An 18,257-nucleotide genomic window follows, 5' to 3' on the forward strand; every position below is an offset into this window, starting at 1 on the left:
CCTCATCTCCTCTCCCACGACCCCATCTAGGATAAACTCTCTATGGTATAGACATGCTGAAACCCACCTTCTGCAGCACCTGCATCCTCCCTGTTTGGATTTCTTGAGGAATCATAGGTTTCTCGGAGCCACATGCTGGACCCTTCCACAATCTCTCCAGGGGCTCCTGCTTTGCCCTGGGCCAGTAGTAGGTAGCCCTGGGGTGCTGGCTTCAAGGGACAAGATAGAAACAAAACGTCCTTGATCCAGTAAACTGCTGTCCACGTTGGCTCTTTCACTTGCTATAAGCTTAAGAGGGAACGTACAAGACAAGCAAAGGGGCAGGGAGCGCAGAGCAGAAACCGCGCTCGGACCCTGACTCTGCAGTCGCTCCCTCCGGATCAAATCTGCCTGCACTTAACTGGGAAGGGAAAGTTTTCTCTGCAAGACCTTCCTCAGTTCTGAGTCTTGTCTGTTAAACTACCCTCCTCCTCGATCACCGTCCCCTCACCACCACTTTCATTTCAGGAAGGAAATAGTTAAAAAGACTCCTGCCCTTCAGGGCCTGGGAGGGGGCGGCAGCCTAGTGCTTTATAGTGGCGGCATCCCTGGAGGGCTGGAAGGTTTGGACATTCTTGCCGCCCTAGAGTGGAGTAGAAGGTCTGGGAGCTTTGGGAGAAGGGGAGGACAGACGGGAGGCGTGTTCCTCCGGAGTTTTCCTTTTCTTGCGAGCCCTCGTGCGCGCGCACAGTCACCCCTTTGGTCTGGCGATTGCGGACGGGAGGTGGAGACGCTCCATCCCACCGGGTGGCCGGAGGCGGGCGGCTCGGGGAGGACCTCCCCGGAGAAGCCGTGCCCAGGAAGTTTTGCGAAGCGGGGGCAGCGGTGCAGCCGGGGCCGCTGCCGCGCCGGAGCCCGGGACACTCGCCACCCACCCTCGCCGTCTCGGCTTCCTCTCGCCCAGGCGCCGCGCGCGGGCCGGGCAGCCGTCCGCGCCCGCCGAGCTCCACGGTCGGTGCAACTCTTTTCTTTTAGGGGTCCCGAGCTGGGTAGGGGAGACGCCGGCGGGCCCTTCGGTCGGGAGGAGAGGCGAGCCTGGAGCGTTGTAGCCCGGCGCCTGCACCTCCTGCACCGGGGCTGGCATCACCTGCCCGAGGGCGCGAGGCGGCGCGGGCGCCTTCCTGGGCGGGGTGCGCTCCGGGCACGTTGCGGGTTTGGGAAACTGATCCAAAGCGCCTCAGCCTCCCCAGGCGGGCGTCGGAATTTTAGTCAAAAGAAGACCAGCAGTTCTCCGCGGGTCTCCCTTTCCCCCAGGCTTGCGAGAACTTTGTGGAACCTCACGCCCTTGTTGTTGGCTCAAGAGCCTACTTGTGAAGTTTGCCCCGCAGACTGCTTCTCTTCCCGCCCGCCCGGGGCATGCCAAGGGTAGCCAAGGGCACTGGGTGTGAGGAACAGATGTGTCTGGAAAAACCCCAGGGCAGCTAGTTTGGAAACCTGCCCGTGGAGGTCTGGGCGTTTTGTTCTGTGCCCTCCTTTCGTGAACACTTGTTGCCCTTCACGTGCCGAGAACAAGGGCTGTTTCCCGATAATCAGCCTCCGTTTACACCATCCTAATGGCGTTCCGGGATAGACCTGACGGCGGAGCGGGGTGATCTGGGAGGCATATTAAAGTCAGGCGTTGTCAGTCAGGAGAGTTACTAATTTCTTACCCACCGAGCAAAACCCACCGAAAAAACTTATTTCGAAGTTCCTAGTTTATTTGGTTTTTTTCTCCTCTTGTAGATATTTATGACTCCTCCCACTCCCTCTGTTTTGTATTAAGTAATTGAGAAACACCTTGGCAGTCATTTCATGTGAATTACCTGCTCTAAACTCTTGCCTTGTGGGTAAGGTCGGAATTTCCAAATTGCTAATTACGAGTGAACTTTGATCCTGAGAGTCTGAGATGTTAAACTGTTAAACCACAAAGGATTCAGTCCTCTTGCTTAATAATAGCTTTTTTTTAAATAAATTTATTTATTTTTGGCTGTATTGGGTCTTTGCTGCTGCGTACAGGTGGGTGGGGGGCTACTCTTCACTGTGGTGCAGGCTTCTCATTACGGTGGCTTCTCTTGTTGCAGAGCACAGGCTCTAGGCACGCAGGTTTCAGGAGTTGCAGCATGCGGGCTTCAGTAGTTGCAGCACGCGGGCTCAGGAGTTGTGGCTCGTGGGCTCTAGAGTACAGGCTCAGTAGTTGCGGTACACGGGCTTAGTTGCTCCGTGGCATGTGGAATCTTCCCGGACCAGGGCTCGAACCTGTGTCCCCAGCATTGGCAGGCAGATTCTCAACCACTGCGCCACCAGGGAAGCCCTTAATGATACCTTTTGAACTCCAGCAAATCCTTAGACCCCAAATATGAAGAATGCTGAATCTATAAACCATGTCCTTCAGGTCTGAACCTGACGTGCTTCACTAGAGCTATGACTGATTATGACTGATGGTCTGAAGCACAGCGTGACTTAGAGAAACGAGCTACAGACTCGTCCTTGGTGGAACATGCATTTGAAAGGGTTTTTTCCTTTGGTTTTGTATTTTTCACCCAATGATGACATGGCAGCCACGTGCCTTTGCCAGGTATCCCTTAGTTCTGCAGCTTCATATGTGTAGAGAGCTGAAAGAGATGTCTTCAGAAATGATTTCTGTGGTGGCGTCATTGTTGGAGGAGAAAGAAAGTGGTTTTCATGGTAGCTGACGCACACTTTAATAAGAACCCACAGATTTGATAAGACTTCTCAGCTCCTGCGGTAATCAGCTCACCAAGCAAACCAATGTGCTGACGTTCAAACACCGAGTGGTACTTTTGTGAGTGGTGTCAACCCACCATAGATAGCCAGGTCAGTTCACGAAATAGCCTCCTAGCAGACTCTGATGGGCAAAGAGCCATTCCATTTCTGGAAAAGGCCTTCTCTCTTTTACTTTTAAGAAAACTCTTTCTGAAGGTTCATTCCTATTGGGCAACTGGGAGGCTTTAGTCATTAAACAGCACAAAATATTGAAGGATTTCCTTTTTCCCATCTCTGATCTGAGGGGGAGGATGACAATATGCTTTGTTCTTAGAGTTCTGGTCTCCACGGCGGAATGGAAATAGCGGCGTTTCGTAGGTCTGTCAACATTTGGTCAAATACTCCAAACTGTAAGAAGCAGGAAAAAAAAAAAAAAAAACAACCTGCAAACTACTTACAATTAAGTCTGGGCAGAACTGTATGCCCAGTGTGCCCCTAGCTTAGAAAAATTGATATTTTAAGACTTGACTGAGTCAAGTCTTATGAGCAAAGTAGAGTGAGGTGTTTTACCTGTCCTGCCACTTCTTGGCCACAAAAATGTGACAACTTCTTCAAGGCTCAGTTTCCTCATGATATTGTCCCTGCCTACCTAGAGCTGTAAAGCTCAAGTCAGACAACAAATACTGTATATAATAGATTACTACTATACATAAAATGTTATTATTAATTCAGGTTCTGGGGGGGAATCTCTGGGGAAGGCAGAAGTATGCAGTATTTGCACCTTATATTTATTTTAGACCTTCTGTACAACTTGAATAAATCTTGTTTCATCCATATATCGACTAAGCCCTAAACTTTGTTGATAACCAAGATAACTGTCAAAATTCCTAAAAGTTCATATCAAAATTCATATCAACCATGAATAGACTCAAAAGGACACAATTCTTAAAACTTAAATTGTGACCTGGGTGTATTCATCATACACACACACTACATCATAAATGAGCTTATGGCCTTCATTTAAAGATTCACAAAAATTCACAGAAAATATACAAAATATTAAAATGGGAAGGGCCGTTTTTATTTACCTTTAATTGTTGTGTTACCACCAACCTCCCTCATTTTCCCAGCATCTTTTCTTCAAGTAGAAGCCTAGACTTCCTGAACAAGAAGGACCACTTGCTCTCTGCAAGTGACTAAAACAAAACAAAACAAAACAATGAAATGGTCTTTTGAAAATATCTAACCAACTTCCAAAGTCTATTGCTTCTTCAAAACGCTGGAAACGTTGTTAAAACACTTTAGATGCTAAGAAGTCATGAGAATGAGAGACAGTACGGTCTAGTGGTTAAGAGCTCAGGCTCAAAGTCAGACTAACCTGCCTTTGAATCACAGCAGCACCACACCAGCTATGGCCTTGACAAGCTACTTGACCTTGTGTTTCCCTGTGTTTATAATGGAACCATGTATCTGCTTGATTAGAGGGCATCACGCATGTGAAGTGCTCAGCACAGTGACTGGTCATAATCAATGCAGCTATAAAGGATGTTTAAAGGATGTATAAAGGATGTTTGGAAAACCAAATAGTATGCCTGGCCTGAGAAAGTCTATTACTCCTAGTTTCATTCATTGGCAAATATCCTGATAATAATTTCTGACGAATGGAAAAGCAAAAAAACTCCTGTCAGAAGATGTTGATTGTACACAGTAATCATCCAGGTTTTCAATAAAATAAATATTTTGTCTTTATCAACTATCTCAATTTTAAATGACTAAGATTGTTAAATGTATTGATGGTGTTAATCAGAGTTCTGTTTTTAAATGAACATTTCATAACACTTCAAATGGCTGCCTGAGCTGCATGTTATTCTCATGTTCATTATTTGCCATTGGCAAAACAGCACACATGTTGGAATACTGAATTGTTAATTACAGAATTTGGTGATTTTATGCCTTAATACTATATAACTTTCACTCAGCATATAATGTCTTTTCTCTTCCATTAATAACTAAAATATTGTTATCTCAACTCGTGAAGATTTTTTGTAATTCAGGCTATTGGCCTAGGTGTAATGGAGAAAAAAAAAAAACTAAAATATTGTTATCTCAACTCGTGAAGATATTTTGTAATTCAGGCTATCAGCCTAGGTGTAATGTAACTTCTTCTCTACTACTTGAAGGAAAAACTGCCATGTCCTCATATTATAATCTAGATGTAAGTATAGCTATGGACAAAAGTGAGAGAGACAGAGACAGAGACAGAGGCAGGATACAGAGATATAACTTGCCCTAGTAGAGCTTTGATCTTTTCTTCTTTTGTTCTGCCATGGGGTAACCTGACACAGATATATCTTATCTAATTACCAGATACATCCTGCTTTTTAATTGAAGCAGTAATTATCATTGACTACAATCTTATTGGCAGCTGGATTTTGTAACCAAAATTATTTTTTCTCTTTTCTCTTTTCAGGTAGAAAAAAAAAGAGGGTGTCAAAGCCAAAGAATAAGAGACCTTTCCTCAAATTTGCGTCAAGATGGAAACCTTTTGCCTCAGGGTGTTGTTTGGGTTGGCGCTGGTTGGATGTGTCATCAGTGATAATCCTGAGAGCTACAGCACAAATCTCAGCACCCATGTGGACGATTTCACCACTTTTCGTGGGACAGAACTCAGCTTTGTGGTTACCACACATAGACCCACGAATCTGGCCCTCCCCAACAATGGCTCAATGCACAACTATTGCCCACAGCAGACTAAGATTACTTCAGCTTTCAAATACATTAACACTGTGATATCGTGTACTATTTTCATCGTGGGAATGGTGGGGAATGCCACCCTGCTGAGGATCATTTACCAGAACAAGTGCATGAGGAATGGCCCCAACGCACTGATAGCCAGCCTTGCCCTCGGAGACCTTATCTATGTGGTCATTGATCTCCCTATCAATGTATTTAAGGTAGGAAGTAACCACAAATGCATTTGCAGGTTGGAACATACGCTCTGATTCCACAGTTGAGAGAGGTGCTGCAGACTTTTCTGTCCTTTGGAATTTCAGTCTGTGTTTTGACTGAGAGCCATTTCTGCTCTCTTAAAACTGGGTGACATCTGAAATGTTTATTGTTTGTTAAATGTGACACGGATTTTCTAACTTAATTGTTAACAAAACAGTATTTCAGGGATGACTCTTCAAAGTCATGGTCTTGCATGAATGGGATTCTCGTGCCAGCCGTGAGCTTGCTGGGTAGATGGGCAATCTGGGGGAAGATCACTGGATTTTTCAGACATTCCATTTCCAGGGTAAGACCTGCTGAGCCCAAAAAGTATTTAAAATAAATTTATCTTCAGTTTCGGTTACCTTTTCAATGTGATGCTCTTCGGAAGCCCGATATCCATAGTATGGCTTGAAATGAGAAGGGCTTATTTTATTTCAACTGTCTGGATGATTGAAGGCAAAGGTCATGCTGGCTTCCGCAGTTAGGGCAACTGCAACTTAGGGATAACGGGTGCATGAGATGGCAGGCCAGTGGTGACCTCATTGAGCAGCATTACTAAAACTGTTTAAAACGGGCATCAGTTTACCGTTGCCTCCCTCATTGCTTCAGCGTACATTCATGGAGCACCTACTGTGTGCCTGCTGCAGAGCTAGGCAACAAGGATCCAAAGACAATCAAAGTTAGAGCCTGAGTGGGAGAGGAAGAGAACTCACCCACTGTTGGTGTGATCACCTTGCTCTAGGGACTAGTTAGTACCAAAACAACTAAAACCAAAAGGAATTAGTTATTCCATATTTGGTCTAGTGGTTGTGTGGGGGAAATTGCTGCAAGAATTCAAGTGAGCTAAAATTCAAATGAAATTTCATCATCTGCGTCAGATGTTTTAGAATGTCTTTATTCCTAGCCCAGGGAAAGCACTTTCCTCAGCCTTTAGTTTTTTGTCTTCTATGTATTATCTGTAGAAACAAAACTATTCTGAGCAAAAATATTCTGAAATATGACTTGAAATGGAAAGTTTGTCAGTTGAAGACATGATTAGTTTTAAGTGAAATAATAGCATCTTGGTTTCAAGTAGATACACTCCAACTGTGGTGAAATGATACTAGCCTACCAGAAAAAGCAGTGGTCTAACCATAAAGATGAAAACAATGATGAAAATTTTGAACATTACAAGGAAAAATCATCTCAAAATTACTCCAGTACACTGTTTGCAAAATTGGGGAAATTAGACAACAAATAAAAATTTAAGGGACTTCCCCGGCGGTCCAGTGGTTAAGATTCCACCTTCCAATGCAGGGGGCATGAGTTCATTCCCTGGTCGGTGAACTAAGATCCCACATGCCGTGCAGTATGGCCAAAAATTTTTAAAAAAGAAAAAATTTTTAAATCACATACCATCTCTTTCCACAGAAGAGCATGAATACATGTGTTTTCTATTTGAACTCAAAGCAGGATTTCAGAACCAAATTAGGAGGCAAAATTGAAAATATGTAAATAATTTTAAATATTTAGCATATGCTACAGAACTTTTTTTCTTTTCAAAAATTTTTGATTTTCTCTTTGTGAAATATTACACGTACTCAACACAACTTCCTTGGGACATCTCTCTTTAATAAGAGATTTGAAAATGTTGACATGACTCATTCACAATCACGGTGCAGAGTATTAAACATTGATTGTTTACACTTACACAACTAGTTAACCAACCCATTATGGCTCAGGAAAATAACATGACCATCTCTGATTAATAATTCCCATTTGGCCATGTGCAAAAGCAGCTTTTGACATAACCATATCTGCTGAGAAGGAGACTTGCTTATCTCTTTGAGGTGCTACCTGCTATTCACGAGACTAAACTTCGTTTCTATTCCGTAGCAACATTTTAAGTCAGATCATCTGAAATATCTCCAAATTCGGTGAAAATTCCAATAAAACTTTGTTTTACATTCATGCAGCAATGGGCAAAAACTGACACTTCCTTATTTGACCTTACGATTCTTCCGTCTTGGGAATCCAATACTTTATATACCTTGCTGTAGTTCTCAACAATGTGGACAGTTTGATGTGTTTTTTCATAGTGGGAGTACATTTGTATAATTCCTGTTTTTCTAAAACTCATGTAATGAGTCCTTTAACCAACATTAATTTTAGAAAGTAAACCTTTGGGGTTAAAAAAAGAAATACTGTTTAGTCATTTCAATCTTCTTCCAGAGGAAAAGAGAAAAGCATTGGAGCGAACAGAAAAGCCTCACAATATTTGAGCGTTATTTCTACTTCCTTCTGGCAGTCCATTCCTCTAGGTTAGGAAACCATAAGATATTACTGTTTCTCTGACTTCTGCCCAGGAGAGTCAAGAGAAATCCTTCTAAGCAATGTGTGCTCTAGGTCCTCATGCCTTTTCTGCACAGCTGCCTCCTGCTCTAAGAGTCTGATGCTTTGGAGTCTCATATATCAGACCTGTGGATTCCTCTGACCATGTCAAGCTACCTCTGCATTGCAGGGCAAAGTAGTAGCCATCCAGTCTCGCTTTACCATTATGTTTAGGTACTGATGAAAAATGCATAGACTTGAAGAACATTCTATTAAAGGAATGCATGAAGCTTCTTTATCTCCCCTATCATTAGATTTAGGTTGAAAGAAGAATGGTTTAAAGGATCTACTATGTTCGTCAAAGAAAGATAAGTTTTCAGGTCGTTGTGTTTAACAATTCTATCAATTGCTTTTAGACTCAGTTTTAAGGTGTCTCCAGAGGGAGAACGTTGCACTGAGCTAGGTTAGAGTCAGAGTGAGCGAAAGTAGTGTGAAGATTGCATCTTGGGGCAAGTGAGACTTGCTGATTGGACTGTAGTAATATTACAAGAAAAAAGAGAGCACATGATAAAGTGTTCTTTCTATTCACATTTTATTATCTTTCTCTCACTTTGAAAGAGTTGTACTGAAACTGTTTCATATATTGATATGCTGTAAAACACAACTGAAAATCAATGCAGCAAGTATATCAGACGGCTAGGCTGTTTCTGTTCTGTCATTATCCCATGCAGCTAGTGCTAGGTAGCTTTGGATCGTCTGTGGGCATGGAAGAGGGGTTCACTACACATCTGAATTTCCAAGTTTCCTAGTTGATCTCTATAGCTTCAGGATTTCTTCTGCCAGGCTGTACTGGACTTTGCTTGTACTTATCGAGTGCTGCTCTGCTCAGAAACCCCCAAGAGCTCCTGCTTCTTACTGGTTCCTAACACGCATGTGCAGCTCTTGTCCGAATGTCATCACTACCCCTAAGTAACATTCTCTGCCCTAAATGTCATTCTCAGAGAGGCTGGATATAGACACCGAATTGCTGCTGCTGAAGCATGCACAGATCCTAAATTTAAAAATGAATTAGGTCTGGAGTTATATACATTTCATAGAGAAGAAATAACCCAGAAAGTGGAGAGAAATTCCTCTAGCCCTTGCTTACACTTGTGCACATTCACACACACACACACACACACACACACACACACATACACTACCTGGTGATAAAAATCGGACAGTCTGAGACAATAAAATGTAAAACAGAAGGAACCAAAAGATGCAAATAAATGCCAATTACCTTCTTGGTTTTCAAATGGCAATGTTAAAGAAATGGTATTATTTATCAAAGGATTACTCTAATTTGGAATTGTGCAAAAAACATATCATTAATTTCATGAGCAGACTGACAAAACCAGGAGAGAGGAAGGAAAAGGAGTTAGTAGACCCTTTCAAATGTTCACACTTGTAACCTAAACTGATGATAGATTCAGTTTGTCAAGAAATTACACTATCTGATATCCTGAATTTTCAAGGAATGCAAAAAGTTAGGCAAGTAGATTAATCTGTATATAAAATATTTACACTCATTACAATGGCAAAATAATTAAAGCATTGTATCTGTGTTTAGAATCCAAAAATGCCCCCCAATGACTAAATGCCAATATAGATTAGAAGTATAGAATTTAATAATCATATTCTTTAATGATTTATTTATGCCCTAGAGTGTCATCTATAGGGAGATGGGTTTTAATTTTGAATAGGGTGGAAACCTTAAAAGTGATGTTTGTGCATGGGTGGGCCAAAGCTTGGTGTCATGTGCTTTCAAGATAACCGTCACCCAGATGTGCACACAGATATGCCCATAAACCACTGCACCTTAGCCTCTTAAGTAGAAACAGAAGTGTGGAGAAATATATGTAGGAGAGAAGTAGAATGGAGAGGATGAGAATGATGGCCATGGGAAAAGAGAGGCAGTTGAGTCCAATGACTTGGCATAGAAATGTCAGCACAGCAGGGAGTTGGAACCAGTGACGTCATAGATAATACTGTAGATGAATAATGTCTCCACTTAGTGTGTGGGGTAAAGCAGATCTCTGAGAACAAACGAAGCAGCCAGTGATACATCCAGTAATCAGCTGTTGACTACTTTAGTCCACTCTAAGCAACCACCTCTTCCTGAGGACAACAATGAAAAACAAACAAAATTTCTGTATGAAATTATCAGGAATATTTTGCAAAGAAAAGCCAAGATTCCCAATATGTTGCTCTGGCAGAGGATCTGAGCAATGTGGAAACCAGAGACATTCACACAAAGCCAGTTTATCTCCATATTCACACAGCCTTTGACATCTTGTGCAACTGGGATCCGTCCTGTTGGGGCAGCCATACAAAAGTTGTTTCTTGACACATCAAATCACAACATATCAGTTGTATGCCTCAAACATAGTAGCTGTTCAATTAATGCTTTTTGATATGATTTAATAAAATCATATCGAAAGGATATGATTAAAATTAACTTCTTTCTTTTAATTGAAGTAGAGTTGATTTACAATGTTGTGTTAGTTTCTGGTGTACGGAAAAGTGATTCATTTATATATATATATTCTTTTTCATATTCTTTTCCATTATAGGTTATTACAGGATATTGAATATAGTTCCCTGTGCTATACAGTAGAACCTTGTTTATCTCATTCTGTATATAATAGTTTGCATCTGCTAACCCCAAACTCCCGGTGCATCCCTCCCCCACTCACCCTCCCCCTTGGCAACCACAAGTCTGTCCTCTATGTCTGTAAGTCTGTTTCTGTTTCATAGATAAGTAAAAAATATGGGAACACTTCACAAATTTGCATGTCATCCTTGCCCAGGAGCCATGCCAATCTTCTCTGTATCATTCCAATTTTAGTATATATGCTCCTGAAGGGAGCACTAAAATATACTTGTAATCAGATTTTTCTGAGACCTTCAAATTAAAATATTGATGATGATGATGATGTTGATTTGTCAGAGGGATTCTTTGTTTACAGACAAGGCACAGGGTATTATCTGTGGTCTGCATATACTACTCCCCCAAGCTGATCCAATTACACACCATTGCATATGTGATAGATATTTGCCTTTTACTCATCATCAAGCAAATAAAAACAGGCCTTTCTCAGGTATTCCAGTAATAGCACTATAATCGTAAAATTAGGTATAGAAACTGTATTCCCTGAATTTTAAGAGAGAAAATGTGTCCCTTCACCAAGCTCTCTGTCCCTTGAAGGTGCATTGCACTCCAGCTCATCGTGTCTTGTTAGATAGCTCTGACCCTGCCTCATCTCCAGGCACCTCTCTCTTCATGTTTTTCATCTACCCCCCTTCACTCCAGCTAACCAAGAGTACCAAGATGATCCTTCTACCTTGAATATTTTCCCTCATGCCTTCTCTGGCTTATTCCACTTTATTCTTCAGATCTCAGCTGAAGCATCTCTTTGTCTGGCAAGTATCCCTAACGTAGACTAGGTCAGTGCCTTTCTCATGTGCTCCCATGACACACTCTAGTAACCCCGTAAGAGCATCTAACACACGCTCTGTTGTCCCTGCCAATTCGCTTGCCTGTCTGCCCCACTAGACTGCAAGTCCCCTGAGGCACGCTGCCATGATTCTCATTTATCATTATATCTCCACATCCAGCACTGTGCCCAGCTTTCAAAATATTTGATGCATGAGCAAAATGCTCATTTTGCTCAAATACTCTATTTGCCTCTATAAGAATGTTTTTCTCCCATGCAATTCCAGATCTAAAGGCAGACTTGCTTTTTGAATTTACTGAATCTCTACTTTTTTCCTGCAAACCAGGGATGTCTCAGGATCCATAAATCTGTGAAAAATCTGTCAACCTACAGTGACACATAACAGGATTGTTTTCCCCTTGTCCCTTTGTCTTTAGAAGTCAAGAGTTCTTGTTCTATGGTTCCGGAATTATATTGTTTAATCTCCTCTCTCTCTGGTACATATAACCAATTGAAGAGTCACTTTTCAAGATTTCTGTGCGATATGCATTCTTTGAGCATAGTTGTAATTGTGGTTTTGATTGAAATATTAAACCTACAAGTGATTTGGAATATCAAAATGAGCATTCATATCACAAAAGATTTTAGTTACTCTTTAGAGAACAGGAAATATGTTGATTTTCTAGCATGGCTAAAACACAAGCACATTGCAAAAGTTCATTATGCTAACCAGCTGACTTAAGGATATATGTACATATAAAATAACAGAGTGATACATTTATTACCCAACTTGCTGTTTGTTATAAGGAAGTTGCTGTCTGGAAAGGCTTCAGAACCCTCTCCAACTCTACCTCCCCTCTGACTTTTCGTTTCCTGTGTCTGGGAACCTCATTGCTTTCTCTCATGGTCCTGTTAAGTAATTATTCTCATGTGAGGTTACTGGGCTAACCCTCAGCATTTGGTTCACAGCACAGTTATTCCCGTTTCAGTGATGGGGGATGGAAACCATCCGTAACTGCAAGATCGTTCCCATGGCTGAGGAGGGAGAGATGGTTTCAGTCCCCTTCTCATTAGGAAGGTGTTGGGCTGTATAAAGCATCGTGGCTGATGATATTCCTCCATCAAACAGTTCAGATCACAGAAGAGGTTGCTGTATTCTAAACTTCACTTAAATAGTGATGCATAAATGTTTTACTTTTGAGAAAAGAATTTTCACATATACACTGTGTGTGTGTGTGTAATGTTGCAGTAATTCCAGCATTCTGTGCAGTAAAAGCAGATGTCCTGGCTATTTTATTCTGAAATATTTCTGTAGTGTCTTTATCTTTTGAGTTGCTAGCATGTGAGTGTTATTTTTTTATTATCATACAAAGTTTATACAGTTCGTATAAAGCGTGTGTGAACTAAAATGAAAGAGGTATGAAGTTTACTGTCTCTGAAGTTGATTTGAAGACTAGAGTGGTTAGATAAGGAATGTTCTAAGAAATTCTGTCAAAATAAATTTGATATACAGCCAGAAATTCTACAACTGCTTTCTGGGGCTACCGTATTCTCTTGAGAGCTAGAGAAACTGCTTTCTATAGCTACAGTTTTATTTTTAACTAGGTCTAGTTTTTCTTGGAAAAACTTTCCTACAATATAAAGTTAATAGTTGAAATTAAACTCAATAATAGAACTGAACATATCATTCAATGTTAATATTTGATAGCCTTATTTTTAAATTTGAACATCAAAGATTTTACAAAACCACATGCTCTAAAATGTTTATTTAAATTTGGAAGGTTTGAAATCTCCAGTGTTCTTGAACTCAAGAAGAAAAATCAAGTGTGCCCTCAGATTTAATACCATTTTTGTGGATGTGCAAATTTAGAGGTTACTTTGTATAATTTAAACTTCTCTAAAAGTTTCATCCACATTTTTTGCCATCACGACTTACTTGGAGACTAGGATAGATAACAGAATCTACTCAAATCATGCTTCTCATAACACTTATCTTAAACACGGGAGTCCTATTATTGGGTTGGCCAAAAAGTTCATTTTGGTTTTTCATAACATCTCATGGAAAAACCCAACTGAACTTTTTGGCCAACCCAATATTTTTTAGATCAAATTTTATACTAGAAAGTAATGCGGATGGTCAACTGATTGGCCATTTGGTTACTCAGTTACATCAGGTCTCTCTTCTCTGAATGTTCTTCATTTATTCATTCATAAATATTTATTGAGTTCCTACTATATACCAGTTACTGGGGAAATAGCAGTGAAGAAAAACAATCATCCTTGTCTTCGTGGAGTTTGCATTCTAGTAGAAGAACAAGACAACAGGCAAGTTAATAACTAAATATATAGTATGTGAGATAACTGCTAAGGAGAAAAGTAAAATAGGGAAGAGAAATAAAAGAAGAGGAAGAGGGTATTCATCTTAGTGTGAGTGGCTGAAGAAGAACTCAGTACAAGGTGACGTTGAATAAAAACTAGAACCTAAAAAGAGCAAACCATGCTACTATCCAAAGTGAGAGCATCCAGCCAGAGGAAATGGCAAGTGCAAAGGCCCAGGGGCAGGAATGTGCCTGGAGGGTTAAAGGAGCAGCAAGGAAACCATGGTGGTTGAGTGGAAGGAAGAGAATAGTAACAGATGAGGTCACAGGGATACTGAGGTAGGGCAGGTGATGGGGAGAAGCAGATAACGTGGGGCCTAACAATAGGTGACCATATAATTTATTGTCCAAACCAAGATGCTTTGAGAGTGAAAGTAGACACTATCAATAATTGCATCTGGACAATAGGCATAAACCAAGACTCCCGGAAAAAATAGGAAGCGTGGTCACCCTATGTATACACCTTTATAAAGCCTTTAGCCTTTTTCTCTGAGTGAGATAGGAAGCTTTTAGAAGGTTATGAGCAGGACTACCCTGGTGGCGCAGTGGTCAAGAATCCACCTGCCAATGCAGGGGACACAGGTTCGAACCCTGGTCTGGGAAGATCCCACATACCGCGGAGCAACTAAGCCTGTGTGCCACAACTACTGAGCCTGCACTCTAGAGCCCGTGAGCCACAACTACTGAGCCCACGTGCCACAACAACTGAGCCCGCGTGCCTAGAGCCCATGCTCCGCAACGAGAAGCCACCACAATGAGAAGCCTGTGCACCGCAATGAAGAGTAGCACCTGCTCGCCACAACTAGAGAAAGCCCGCATGCAGCAGTGAAGACCCAAAGCAGCCAAAAATAAATTAATTAATTTTTTTAAAAAAGGAAGGTTATGGGGAGATGAGTGACATGATCTGGTTTACATTTTAACAAAAACATGCTGGCTACTGTTCTGAGAAGCATTTCCTGAATCGATGAAGGATAAATATGCAGTCTTAAAGTATGTTATGTATACCAATTTTTAACATGACCTAAAGCCTGATTAGTGTTTACTCTGTACCAAGCTAACTCATTTGATCCTCACAGTAAACTTATCCTATATGACTGTTGCCTGAAAATGAATAAACTGAGGCATGGTGTTTAAGGAATGTCCTCAAGGCTACACAGTTAGTGAGTTGCACAGCCAGGATTTGGATCCAGTCTGATCCCAGTTGCCATGCTGTTAGCTAAGCTGCCACACTGCTTCTCTTCCATATGCCTCATTAGGCAAACTTGATAGTCATCCAGATGTCCTCCCTAGTACAGAAATATATTTTCAAAGACTGTGTTCAAAAATAGTCATCCCCTTTTCTCTCCTGCATTAAACCCAATACTTCTTTAGTTGCTTATTTAAGACAGAAGTGACACACTATAAAGGAAGATGTGTATGAAACAGAGGTTGTTCTCCAGAATAGCATTTATGTTGTAAGTCTTGAAGATTGCATGGGAACATCTGTCAAACAGATTTTTGTATTCCATACTCATTGTCATGTTGGTGAGATCAACTGACAGAAGGGAGCCAGAAAATAAAGTTTTTAAAAAATGAAAAGAAATGTTAAGTTCTTTGATGGACTGATTGCCTAGACATATACATCTACTTATCTGCTCAGAGGAACACTTTTTGCCAAACTGGTGTCTCATCCAGTTATCACTGGAAAGCCTAGGCAATTTGTTGGCATGAGACAGAAAAATGAGTGCCTATGGCTATCCCAAGGTTTCGGTTGGGGTACAAACACCTGGTTTTATTGATAAAACTAAATGTTGCATTTCTAGATCTTCCTCCTTAGGAGTTGACCAGATGCATAGGAATTAAAAGGGTAATATGAAAGCATAATGGATGACATTTGGGAATATGTCTCAAATGATATTTAAAAAGAAGCAAGAAATAAAATACCTAGGAATAAAATTAACCAAGGAGGTGAAAGACCTATACTCTGAAAACTATAAAACACTGATGAAGGAAACTTAAGATGATATAAAGAAAGGGAAAGATACCCCATGCTCTTGGATTGGAAGAATTAATATTGTTAAAATGGTCATACTACCCAAAGCGATCTACAGATTTAATGTAATCCCTATCTAAATACTCATGACATTTCTCACAGAAGTAGGACAAATAATTCTAAAATTTATATGGAACCACAAAAGACCCTGAATTGCCAAAACAATCTTGAGAAAAAAGAGCAAAGCTGGAGGTATCACCCTCCCTGACTGCAGACTGTACTATTGTACAAAGCTACAGTAATCAAAACAGTATGGTACTGGCACAAAAACAGAGATACAAATCAGTGGAACAGGATAGAGAGCCCAGAAATAAACCCACACACATATTCAGTCAATTAATCTTTGACAAAGGAGGAGGCAAGAGTACAAAGTGGGAAAAAGACAGTCTCTTCAATAAGTGGTGCTGAGAAAACTGGGCAGCTATTAATATATGTAAAACAATGAGATTAGGACATTTCCTCACACCATATACAAAAATAAACTCAAAATGGATTAAAGACCTAAATGTAAGACCTGAAACCATAAAATTCCTAGAATAGAACATAGAATATTCTTTGACATAAATCATAGCAATATGTTTTTGGATTTATCTCCTAAGGCAAAAAAGCAAAAATAAATAAATGAGATCAATTAAACTTAAAAGCTTTTGCGCAGCAAAGGACACTATCAGCAAAATGAAAAGACAACCTACGAAATGGGACAAAAGAGTTGCAAATGATATGACTAACAAGCAGTTAATATTCAAAATATATAAACAGTTTGTACAACTCAATATCAAAAAAATAAACAACCCAGTCAAAAAATGGGCCAAAGACCTGAATAGACATTTTTCCGAAGACAACATACATATGTTAACAGGCACATAAAAAGATATTCAGCTTCGCAATTATTAGAGAAATGCAAATCAAAACAACAATGAGATCACCTCACACCTGTCAGAATGGCCATCATCAAAAAGTCTACACATAACAAATACTGGCAAGGATGTGGAGGAAAGGGAACACTTGTGCACTGTTGGTGGGAATGTAAATTGGTGCAGCCACTATGGAAAACAGTATAGAGGTTCCTCAAAAACCTAAAAATAGAACTACCATTTGATCCATCCCTGGGTTTATATCTGGAAAAAATAAAAATACTAATTTGAAAAGATACATGCAACCCCAATGTTCATAGCAGCACTATTTACAATAGCCAAGTTATGGAAGCAGATAAATGGATAAAAAAGATGTTATATGTATATATACAATGGATTATTACTCAGCAATAAACAAAGAATGAGATTCTGCCATTTGTGGCAACATGGATGGACCTAGAGAATATTATGCTTTGTGAAGTAAGACAGAGAAAGGCAAATACTGTATGATATCACTGATATCACTTATTTGTGGAATCTAAAAAATAAAACGAATGTATATAGCAAAACAGAAACAGGCTCACTGATACAGAAAACAAACTAGTGGTCATCAGTGGTTTGGGGGGAAATAGGGGCATTGGATTAAGAGATACAAACTACTATGTATAAAATAGATAAGCAACAAGGATATATTGTATAGCACAGGGAATTATAGCTATTATTTTGTAATAACTTTTAATGGAGTATAATCTATAAAAATACTGAATCACTATGCTGTACACCTTAAACCAATGTAATATTGTAAATTAACTATACTTCAATAAAATAAAATAAGCTAGAAATCCTCAATTTAAAAAAAATTTACAATGAAATTTAATGAAATGGTTTCATTAAATCTGAAGCTATTTGAATAAGGAACTTTATTAACATCCCTAATTTTTTTTTTTTTTTTTTGGCCATGCCACACGGCATGTGTGATCTTAGTTCCCCGACCAGGGGTCAAACCCATGCCCCCTGCATTGGAAGCATGGAGTCTTAACCCCTGGACCACCAGGGAAGTCCCTAATATCCCTAATTTTAAAAGCAAACTATATTGAGCATGTTCAAAATATCCAAAATCATTCCTTTCAAAATATAAAAGGTAATGGGCACACATCTCTTTGCCAAATATTGAATAACATACTATGCCCCATCCCACATGAGTTTTATGTCAGATAAAGTAATTCTGTAGAATGTCTGTATATTTTTAAAAATCTGGCCACTGTGAACTTTTAGCTTAGTTTCACAAAACAAAAATGTTTAGAATACTCCAGCGTTTCTCTTTCAAAATGATGTCATATATGTCACAAATGCTGTGTTTCTCTGCCTATTTCCTTTGTTTCCACAAATTTGATGTTCTTATAGAAGATAAATCTATGAAAATTTAGGGTAGTGTTACAACATTTAAGAGCCATAATACTTTGTAAACATT

The 18,257-nt window shown here is 40.1% G+C and overlaps 1 protein-coding gene across 2 annotated transcripts in view; it reads left to right on the top strand.

The window, feature by feature from the left end:
* Positions 1 to 590: 590 nt before the first annotated feature.
* Positions 591 to 18,257, top strand: part of EDNRA (endothelin receptor type A) — a 62,507-nt gene continuing 44,840 nt past the window's right edge. Inside the window, exons 1-2 of one of the 2 annotated variants that reach the window (XM_082389019.1) lie at positions 591 to 994; positions 5,213 to 5,696. In XM_082389019.1, the coding sequence (XP_082245145.1) occupies positions 5,277 to 5,696 (420 nt within the window). In that variant the 5' untranslated portion in view covers positions 591 to 994; positions 5,213 to 5,276. The remainder of the gene's footprint in view (positions 995 to 5,212; positions 5,697 to 18,257) is intronic. The other variant, XM_082389020.1, reaches the window with a different exon arrangement.

Source organism: Balaenoptera borealis (assembly GCF_965194805.1).
Source record: "Balaenoptera borealis genome assembly, chromosome: 4".
Lineage (NCBI taxonomy): Eukaryota > Metazoa > Chordata > Mammalia > Artiodactyla > Balaenopteridae > Balaenoptera > Balaenoptera borealis.